The 10,562-nt window shown below is 55.8% G+C and overlaps 1 protein-coding gene across 2 annotated transcripts; it reads right to left on the bottom strand.

The window, feature by feature from the left end:
* Positions 1-768: 768 nt before the first annotated feature.
* LRRN2 (leucine rich repeat neuronal 2) lies at positions 769-7,219 on the bottom strand. 2 transcript variants are annotated; one of them, XM_024751118.1, is made up of 2 exons: positions 6,061-7,219; positions 769-3,818 (listed from the first exon to the last, which is right to left on the bottom strand). In XM_024751118.1, the coding sequence occupies exon 2, from the start codon at positions 3,579-3,581 to the stop codon at positions 1,443-1,445; it is 2,139 nt and encodes a 712-aa protein (XP_024606886.1). In that variant the 5' UTR covers positions 3,582-3,818; positions 6,061-7,219; the 3' UTR covers positions 769-1,442. The 2 variants fall into 2 exon arrangements, with proteins under 2 accessions (XP_024606886.1, XP_024606885.1); XM_024751117.1 differs by having other exon boundaries at positions 6,862-7,219.
* Positions 7,220-10,562: the final 3,343 nt, after the last annotated feature.

The raw sequence follows: 10,562 nt of genomic DNA, 5'->3' as shown, positions 1-10,562 counted from the left end.
AGACCCATCTCAGAAACGAGAGCTGTGGCCCAGCGGCCTTCTGCTCTGGAACCGCCCTTCGGCTGCCGCAGCAGCCCCTCCCCTTGGCTCTTCTGCGTTTCCCAAGATGTTTCTCTTCACATTTGGTCCTAAGAAGTCAATCCGTGAAAAAAAAAAAAATACTGCAAAAGCAAACCAGGCTCACTGCAGCTTATACTGAAATGGACCAGCAATTGTCTTGTCCCACAGCCCTCCCCTCCCCAAATCCTCCGTCACCCCACAACCCCCTCCTGCCCCAGTGAGCCCAAGTTCTTGCTGGCTTGATGATCTGCAATTCTCTGCATGACTCTGCCTCTTGGGTTTGTTTAATTAGAAATAGGATGGGAAGTGCTTCCCATGCACTGGCATGTTAATTGCTTATCACAGAAAGAGAAGGGGTGACAACATTTGGTGATGGAAATTTCCACTCTCTCCATCTCCAGGTTTTCCTCCATTTTCCTCTCCCGCCCTCTCCTTGTCTCTTCTTTCCTCTCGTGCCCACCTCTCCTGCTCTTTGTCTCTCTTCTCCAGATCTCCAGGCCCTTTGGGGAGTAGGCCCAGAGGCGCCTGGCGGGTCAGAATTCAAACCTAAAGGGAAAAACTGTGCTCTCTCGCACCACGTTCCTCTCTCTCTCCTCCCTCCTCTCCCATTCCAGCCCCTTTCTGTCACCCTCAGGCTTTTAAGAGATTCAGAGCAGAGAGCTCTTTAGTCATACTCAGTATTCAAAGGATTATTTTTCTTTTGTTTCCTCCCCTCCCCTTATTATTGTTATTCTTATTTATTTTTATTTTTTACAAAACAGGAGAAAAGAATGAACTGGGTTGGGGGAGGTGACACATTTCTCCACAAAGGTACAAAATTGCCTATAGAAAGTCATCCTCAGAGTGCAGGCCAGAAGGGTGCCGAGAAGAGGCGTTCCTGGGCATCCCTCTCCCACGTGTCCTCCTGATCCAACTGGGGCCCCACTTTGGGAGCAGTCCCCCGAGGCGGGGAGGAGAGGCCTCCTTCAGCTCTTGCCCAGAAGGGGGAAGAGCAAGCAACTGAGACTGTACAGAGACAGAGAAGAGGAGGGGGCGCATCCTGCGGGCCAAGGGCCTGAGGACACAGGCAGGGGACATCCAGGCCCAGGAGCCCCTGGGCACACAGACAACTGGGGAGGTGGGCCGCTTTAGCCAGAGTCCTTCCTGTTCCTTGGAGATGCTCCTCAGAATGGCAGCGGAGGAGCCCTCAGAAGGTGAGGGCAGTTTCTGGAGGCCGCAGGAGCACCCCCTAGGGCCACAAAGCTGGCTGTCTTGGTCCAGCTTGCAGGCCTCAAGCACGTGGATCCATGTTACTTTCCTGGCAGGGTACCTGGCCCAGATTGCTTCCCTTTTGGTAAAAAGTAGTCCTAGTTATTTCTCTACTGCTGAGAACAGGCTGAGCTTCAGGAATTTTGTGACAATGGTGGTGACAGTGTCTCCCCTTCTGAGGACCTGGGCAGCTTCCTCCCCGGATTCCAGTGCAGGACAAGGGGTGCAGATACCACCCGGGCTGAGGGGGTGCTCCAGCCCCAGAAAGCCCAGGCTGGAAGGAGAGGCCGCCCACCCACTCCCTGCCTGGGCTGGCCAGTGCCAAGGTGGGCTGCCAGCCCGGCTGCCAGCAGGAGGATGGTGAGAGCCAGGATGGCTATGAGCCCAGGTTGGTCCCCTAAGGCTCTGTGACAAGGAGTGGCCTCTTTAGTCCTAGCCCATACACATGCCAACTGGGTGTGGGCATCAGCAAAGGCCACTTGCAGGCAGGCCCAGTACTCCGTGGCCTGAAGGAGGCGGGTGATGTTGTAGCTGTGGGTACCCCGTGGCAGGCGGGCCACAGCAGTGGCCCTGTGGCCCTGGAGGGCAGAGGCACTGGACCAGGTGAGGTTGGTGGAGACTGTGTTGGGTGGGGAGACCCAAGATAACAGGATGTGATAGGGGTGAGTCTCCTGCACCTGGAGTTCCAGACCCCATCCCTTGCCTCTGCCTGGCTGCAGGGGAGCCCGGCCAACAACCACACTAACCGTCTTAGTGTCAGCCCCTACCAGGTTCTGGGCCACACAGGTGTACAGCCCTGCCTCTTCCGCTGTCACCCTCCGCAGCTCCAGGGTCCCCTCAGGGTACACCCGGTACTTCCTGCCTGCCCGGGCAGCCGTCAGTCGAACCCCAGCCGGAGTGACCCAGTAGATCTCGGGTTCTGGTTCAGCCAGCGCCCGGCAGTGCAGCACCAGGCTCTCTCCACTGGCCACCTGGAGGCTGGGGGGGAAGCTGCGGGGGGAGATGAGGGGCAGGCAGTGGTCCGTCATCTCCCGGAAGGGCACCTCCCGCACTGGGCGGCGCTGGAGGTCTGGTGGCTCGGCACACAGGGTGGACTGAGGCTCGATGAAGCGGACATGGGTGCCCGTGGCATTGGCCCAGCGGATGACACAGTCACAGCGGATGGGGTTGCCATGGAGACCCACCTCCTGCAGGTTGGGCAGGGACTCCACTGTCTGCTGGTGCAAGGCACTGAGAGCATTGTTGTTGAGCATGAGGGTCTCCATCTGGGGCAGGTGATGGAAGGCGCGGGGGTGGATGAAAGACAGCCGGGGGTTGTTGGTGATGTCCAGCTTGGTCAGCTCAGGGAGGTTGACCAGGGCAAACTTGTCAATGGAAACCAGCTCCTCCATGTTGTTCAGCCCCAGCTCCTTGAGGTGCAACATGTTGGCAAAGTCGCCGGGCCCCACCCGCTGGAGCGGGTTCTTGTTCAGGTCTAGGAACTTGAGCCCAGGCACCTGCTCCAGCGCCCGCCGCGGTACCCGGGCCAGAAGGTTGTCGTAGAAGGAGAGGCTCTCCAGGCTTTGAAGCCCCTCCAGGGCGTAGTCAGAGATCTCCCGCAGGTTCATGCCCGCGAGCACCAGGCTGCGCAGCTTGGCCAGGGGCCGGAAGTTCATGTCCAAGATAGCGTCCACTTTGTTGCCGCCGATCATGAGGATCTCCAGGCTGGGCAGCATCTCGAACCAGCGGCCGTCCACGGCCCTCAGCAGGTTGGAGTTGAGGTGCAGCCGCAGCAGGTTGCTGAGGCCGGCGAAGGCCCTTGGGGCGATGCGGTAGAGCTGGTTGTGGTTGAGATAGAGTTCCTGAAGGCTGGCCAGCCCTGCAAAGCTGTGGTCCTCCAGCCGCGTCAGCTGGTTCTCCTCCAGGTGCAGGCTCAGCAGCTGGGGCAGGGCACGGAAATCACAGTCTCGGGTGTCTGAAAAGCTGTTCTGGGACAGGTCCAGCTCTGTGAGATTGGCCAGGTAGCCGAGCTCACCCTGGTCCACGCGGACGATGCCGTTGCTCTGTAGCAGCAGGGTCTGCGTGCCTGCGGGCAGCGCCGGGGGCACAGCTGTCAGGAATAGGTCATTGCAGTCCACGGTGGTGGCCTCGCGGTAGGACGACAGGGGTGTATACCAGGGCCGGATCTGGCAGGCACACCGAGGGGGGCAGGGCACGTGCCAAGGTACCACGGGCACGGTGGCAATGGCACCAGCCACCCAAGCTAGCAAGAGGGGGGCCACAAGCAGCCTCATGGTGGAGCTGCAGGGCAGGGGACCGTCCACAAGAAGAGTCTGGAGTCCCTGTGCTCTTAGCGGTTTGCAGGCTGAGGGTCAGCAGCCCTGCCAGGGCCCGGGGAACCACTCTCCCTGGGCAGTCATTCTATGCAGGGATGGGTGGGCATCATTTCCTGCCCTCCTGGGTGCGGCTCTCCATCCTTGTCCACTGGCGCTCGGTCTGCTCACTCATTGCCATGCCCCATCAGGGCAGCCCTGGAAGAAGAGGATGCAGAGTTAAGGAGGTTGCAGAGAAGCTGAATCTACTCCCTCCTCCTGTGTCTCCCCTGTTTGACTCAAGAGGTCAAAGGATCTGAGAGGGGTGGACAAGATCAGAGCCAGGGCTCCTGGATTCTGTCCTACAGTCCTTAGGCTTTGTTGTCCTTTTCTTTGATCTGCTGGGGGAGTGACTGGGAGTCTTCAAGGAAGGGGCAAGAGACTGAGCCTTGGAAGCTTCCAGTATAACTCGCAGAAGGGGTGTGTGTGTGTGTGTGAGAGGGGATGGCTGAAATTGTCATCTTCAGAGTCCTTCTGAGCCCAGAGAGATGTGGAGTAGATTCTCCAACCTTCCTCACATCTCTCCTCACTGAGTAAATGGGAAATAAAGCGACAGTTTTCAGACATCCCTCTGAGCAGTGTGGGTAGAGGGTGGTAGAAACAAATGCGGCTTCTAAATTCCAGGGTGCGCTCCCAGGACTTTGAAAGTTGAAAGGCAGTGGACCCTGACCCCACACCCAGACAGGCTGGGGAAGTGGGGTGGTCACCCGGGGTCTGCTTAGGCTCTCCTGGGATAGGGGACAGCTTTGGCTTTTGCCAACTTCCCTACCTGGAGGCAGGGGCTTTCCCTTCCCCTGTAGCCTAGCCAAACTGCCAGGAGGAGGTGGTGGGTTTAAGAAGCCTGGGTCTGAGCACCTCAGTCCTGACCATACGTGATCTGGTCTCAGCAAATTCTCCTGGCTTTTGCCATCCTATTGACTCACTGTGACCAACCTTTCAGGTCATATTTACCCAACACCCCCCCCACCCCCGTCCTGTCTCCCAGACAACTCTCAGTTGTTCTTCAAGACTCAACCTAAGGTCAGTCACCTCCTACAGAAAGCTGCTTCTAACCCTCCCCACCCCTGGATGGCTAAGGGGCCTGCCTTGTGCTCTCACAGTACCCCATGCTTTCTTCTGTCACAGCCCTGATCACATCATGTGGAAATGTCTCCCCAGTTGGGGACCTGTCTCGCTCATCATCATGCTGGTAGCCCAGGACAGGTGCCCAGTGAGGGTTGATCGTATAAATCAATCTCTATGGTCCCAGGGCCCCTTCCTCCAGGAGGTTGGGTCCCTACCCCCACTCCAATCTAGAATCCAAGCCCCTGCTGTTCCTTCCTCCTGGGTATGGACAATCAATCCGGGTTCTCTAGAAGAACCCATGGCCAGGATGCTTCGCCCTAGACGAAAGTCCAGCCTTGGCCTAGAAACGAGATGGGCGAACCGAAAGGGGGCCCCTGGGCCTGGTCTGACTCCTGAGTGGAGGTCTGACTGGGTAGTTTTCCAGCTGCAGACATCAGTGGAGTGCACAGTTATTGAATGCCTGCTATTTGCCAGGACCTTTCAAAGACTGTGTCTTATTTCATTTAACCCTCGTAAAGAGTCTACAAGATAAGCATTAATACCTCCAGTTTGCAGAGGAAGAAACTGAGGTTTGGAAGAGGTTAAAGCATTTGGCTCAAGTCATACAACTGGTAAATGTCAGGAGACACGAATTCAGAGGTTGTGCCATTTACACTGTACTTCTCTGCCCCCAGATCTGGCCCGACCCTACCCTGGATACCCTGAGCTGTACTGGCTGCCGAAGCAGCAGGCTGGGTGCCCATTCTTGTCCCCTGAGGAGATGACTCCTTATCAGGGAGCTGCAGGAAGCTGGGAGCTGTGTCTTCCACCACCCTCCAGGCAAGTGCCTCTCAGCTGGCCAGCGGGGCTCTTTGCCCACCTCATCCCACTTCCAGGATGCTGGGGCCGGGGAGGGGAGCAGTTGGAGGCCTCCCTTGAGCAAGGGAGCGGCACGCCTCTTTACATTTGACTACTTCCCACCTTCCTCTGCAGCTATTTCTGAAGGTGGGAAAAACAACATGACTTAAAATGCAGAGGTTTTGAGTGGGGGTGTTGTGTACACTGACACATAAAACTCAGGGCAAACACACGTGCACACCCGCATCCACGTGCAGAGGGGAGCCTGGAGTACTCAGCCACCCAGGCCGGTGAGCGGTGGTCAGGAAGAGTGGTGGGGATTCTGCCGTGTGCTCTGTGAGTGGAGAGGCAGCAGGGACAGGCTGAGTCCTGGGATGACTCTGTCATGGAATTAGGGCTGTGGTCCTGCCACACGTACACACCAGAGGCTCCTGCCTCCTGCCCAGGCCTCACCCAAGAAAGTAGAACCCACCAGCAAAGAGATCTCACTATTACTTACCACTTCCAACCGGAGCACCCTGGGAAAAGTTCACTGCTCTGAGCGTCTGTTCCTTATGTGTAAAATGAGCTTGTCATTAGGATTAAAGGGACTGGGTGTGGTGCACACAGAGAGCCCAGCAAGGCTTAGTTCTCTTTCATCTCCCAGGGTTGGGAAGCTCCCCAGCTACAGGACTTCTTAGTGGGGGATAGAAGTTGGATCCCAGGACTCAACAAGCCCCTATTAAGCTTGCCCACTGTGGGCCCAGTGTCGCCCTCAGGTGGGATGGGGAGCTGTGAGCGGGACTAGATAAAACATCACGCCTTTAAGAGTGCCACCCTGGTAGGACCAAAAATGTAAAATGATTAGGAGAGCCCAAGACAGTTCGTTAAGGGGAGAGGAGGCTGCAGTGGGTGGAGAGGGCCGTCAGACCTTGCCCGAGCCCCAGGTTCCTCCTCCAACGTCTCTGTCCTGGCACTTTTGTCCTACCGATGCTCAACTGTATGGATGGGATAGAGAAGCCATTTAAAAGTTCATTAAAAACGTCCAGAGATTTGCCTTTCCCTCCACTCCAGGCTCACCCTCCTCCTCGCCCCTGTGGCTGGGCTGGGGGGGCGGGTGGTGAGCCAGAGCTCCAGCCCCTCAGCCAGGAGCCACAGGCTGGGGCTACGCAACCAGAGGCCCAGAGATGGGCAGCGGCTGGATGACTCATGTTCATACACACCTCTGGTCCCAAGGCTTGGCAAAGGCCCAGACAAGTCCTCCCCGTCACTGCTGAGCACGCAGCCCCTTCCAAGATAGAACTCAGAGCTGCCCACTCACCTGCCATCACCACTTAAGGCTGTCTTGCACATGGCCCACTCAGGCAGGCTTGATTAGCAATTTCTGCTGGGAGCCGGAGCTGCAGAGAAAGCTAATTGTCTTTTATCTGTAATCTCCCGGGGTGAGCAGGAGTTCAGACTATCACGCGTGCGTTTTCCCCAACTGGATTTCAAGCTCTTTGCCGTAGGGGCTATGTCTTGCATGCTTTTTGTGTTCCTGGTGAGCCAAGTGTAGGATTGAGCATGCAGAGGGTACTGGTGAGTGGATACAAATTGTGAAGTGTGTAACTCTCCCATCGACCCTGCGTGCAGACAGAGAAGGGATTGTTTAGTCTCATTTTACAGGGGAAGCAACTGAAGCAAGGAGAGGTTAATGGACACCTCAGAGCTTGCACAGCTTCTGACGTGGTGGGGTCAGAATTCAAACCCAGGTCTTTGGCTCTGTAACCTGCCCCACGAGCCCAGCCAAGGTTCACTGCCTGGCAGCTCAACGCCCGCCTTAACAGGAGCAGAGTGCAGGGCTGGTGGCCCAGAATGCCTGCTTCAGGTGCCAGTCCTTTCAGAGATGAATGGGTCCCCTGCTCCTCCCCAACGCTACCTGAGGGGGCCCCTCAGACACCATTCCTTCATTTCTGGCTAGAGTGACTTCCTTGGGGGACACATGGGCAAGACCCTGTTCCTCTGAGTGTGTGGCTGGGCCTGGAAGCACAGGGACAGACAGAGCCAGCAGGCTGCACAGAGACCTCAGCCTGCCTTTGGATTGGGGGCTGGGTGCTCCTCTTTGTTCAGGGACAGCTGGAGACATGACCGTCAGTGACAGGGGAAGCAGGGTTGCCCGCTCCAGGAGCAAAGTTTCTCTTGGAAGGGCTGGCTCTGCAAGGCCCAACGGACCCACCTCCTCCCGGCAGCGGCTCTGGATTTAGCAGAAAGTATGGAATTGATCCCGTACACTCCCCATTAAACTCCAACCCTTGGCAAAGCCCTAAATGAAGAATTTTGGAGAAGCTGACGTCAGCAGCCGGAGCTGCTCTTCTCCCTTTCCTCCATCTCTGGCCCTGCCCCCAGTACAGTCCCGGGCTCCTGCCAGCACTGACAGCGTTGCTCCTCCAGGGGGCTGCTGGATGCCAAGCCTCTCCCTCCCCCGACTCCTCTCCCCTCCCCACAGCCTCTGCCCAGCCCCCCTGAGCTGGGAGCCCTCCGGAGGGAGGAACAGCCAGTGGCAGTGATCAATTGCCTGGCCTTCGCTGCTGCTTCAGTGCCAGGTCTCCCTGAGCTGCGGAGACAGAAGGGCAGCATAATTGAGTGTAGCACTGATAAACTCCGGCCTCCTCACCAGCAGATAAGCGCTGGGTTGGGGGATGCAGAGGTGGGGGAGGCCATCCCTCCATCTGTACACCTGGCCTCCGCTCCTCCCGAGAGGTGAGCATGGCCCCTCACTCCCACCTCTCATTTAATCACAGACAGCCAGGACCTCAGAGCTGGAGGAGACCTCGGCATTTATCTAGTCTTCCAGAGTCTGAATTCCATAAATAACTTATGCAAAGCGGGAGTGGTGGAGCGGAAGGAGCCTGGGCTCTGTGATCAGAGTTTGAGTCTGGCTCTGCCGCTCACCGTGTGACCTTGGACAAAGTTAGACGACCCGAGCTGGGAAGTGAGGATAAGACCCTCTCACAGAGCTGCTGTGAGGAGCCAGGATGCAAGGCCTATGACGTGCCTCTTAGTTGCCTTCGTTGCCCCCTTCACCATTGCCTCTCCTCCCACCTTAGCCCCTACTTCTCGTCTCTCACCTTTCGTCCTAAACTTTTTCTTTCTATTATGGTATAACGTACGTACAGGAGAGTACATAAATGGCACGAATCCCAAGTGCACAGCCTGATGAATTTCTACCTTAGTAGATACCAGTACAACCACCACCCCTAGCAAGATATAAGCATTTCCAGCCCTCCCGAGGTTCCTATGCGGCCCTTCCCCGTCAATGTCCAGCCCCCACCTGGAGTTAACCATTGTCCTGACTTCTATCATCATCCATCAGTTTCATCTTTTAAGCCCAGAATTCCCCTTCCTTCTCCGTCGCAACTTGGAACCAGGGTCTTTGGAAACAGCTGACTCTGGCTTTGGGGAACGCCAGAACCTCAGACCTGAAATTCACTTAATTCATCCTCCTGCTTCATAGTGGCTATAGCTTCTCAGGGTCTCACACTTAATCAGCGATCTCCAGGAAGGGAGACTGATTCCTCTTTCTTGTTTTACAACTCCCATATCTAGAAATTGCTCTATGCCCTAGGGTCCCCTCTCCGGTTGGAATCCTATGACTTGGGCCTGTGAATGTCACGCTGCCTTGAGGCAAGAAGATGGCAGGATAACCTCCTGGCAGCCCTTCCCCAAAGCCCTGCTGGGTCTTGGCCACCTCCTGGGGCAGCATTGCTGGGCCCTTTTTGTTGCCAGACCCCTAGGTATTCTGATTACAGAATCTGGGGCACCAGGCAGAGGACAAATTGGGGAGTGACCAGGAAGGAGAGACCCAGACTCACTTGTAACTGCCCCAGACCTCTCCATTCACCCATTTCAGAGGCTCCTTGCACTCAACTTGTCCCAAGCCCAACATCTCCCACCAAACCTGCTCAGGAGGCACTGCCATCCACCAGTCTCCAAGACTGGAAATCTCCACCATGGTGACGCGTCCCTCCCACCTCACACACACCCACCACAGTGCTCACGCTAACGTTCCCTTTTCATTTCTTGTCTTGACTCTCACAGCAGCCTCCTCACCCTTGAGTGACCCTCTCATTCCCAGGCACCTCCGGCTCCTCCTAGACTAGACTTGCTATTTCCTTCTCCTCCGAGGGCCTCTCACTCAACCAGCAAAACCTCTCCCCAACTTCAACTATCAAACTCCTCTTCAGCCGTAAAAACCCATCCCAAATGCCACCTCCTCTGTGACATGTTCCCAGAGGCCCTCCTAGAAGGGTGGTTACACCCACCACAGTCCCGGAGACTCTGAACAGACCTCCACGGTAACAGCACCTTCCTTATCGTCATTCTGAGAGCCTGTGTTCTCAACCAGGCTGTCAGCTCCTGGAGGAAAGGATGGTTTGTTATTTATTTTTGTCTTCTCAGAGCCTAGTGCAGTGCAGAATTTCCTGGTAAGGGTGGGAGGTGTTCTACAGCCATGAATTATGAATCGCAACCCATTAGTGGGTCACGAAAACAGTTTAAAGTGGATAGCAATGTACATTAAAAAAAATGAAATAGAAAATAGAGTGCATCGTATGTAGCTAGACTAAGAGTTGTTTTGAGAAATTTTTCCCCTCTGTTTTACACACACATACACACACACACCTGTGTACAGACGGATGTGATGCAAAATCATGCATTTTTGCCCTTGAGTCGCAGCTATAAAAGCTTGAAAATGCTGAGTCTGCAGAGCCTCTCTGAGTGAGGTGAGTCCCTTCAACTCTAGTTGATGCCGCAGGAAGGATGACATAAATCAGTGTCAGAGGGAAGATACGACGCCCCCAAGTGCCTTCTGTGTGCAGGATTTCTATTTGCTGGCCACTTTAGAGATACCTCATCCTATCCTCCCGACAACCCTGTAAGTAGGTACTTTTTAGAAGAGAAGCCTCAAGCTCAGTGGAGACAAGGGATCAGACCCAGGTCCCACAGTTAGAATGTGGAAGAGCCTGAGTGTGAACCCAGCTGTGT

This window comes from Neophocaena asiaeorientalis, unplaced genomic scaffold, assembly GCF_003031525.2.
Source record: "Neophocaena asiaeorientalis asiaeorientalis breed wild unplaced genomic scaffold, Neophocaena_asiaeorientalis_V1.1 scaffold67, whole genome shotgun sequence".
NCBI lineage: Eukaryota > Metazoa > Chordata > Mammalia > Artiodactyla > Phocoenidae > Neophocaena > Neophocaena asiaeorientalis.
This window is presented reverse-complemented; position numbering and strand designations above follow the sequence as displayed.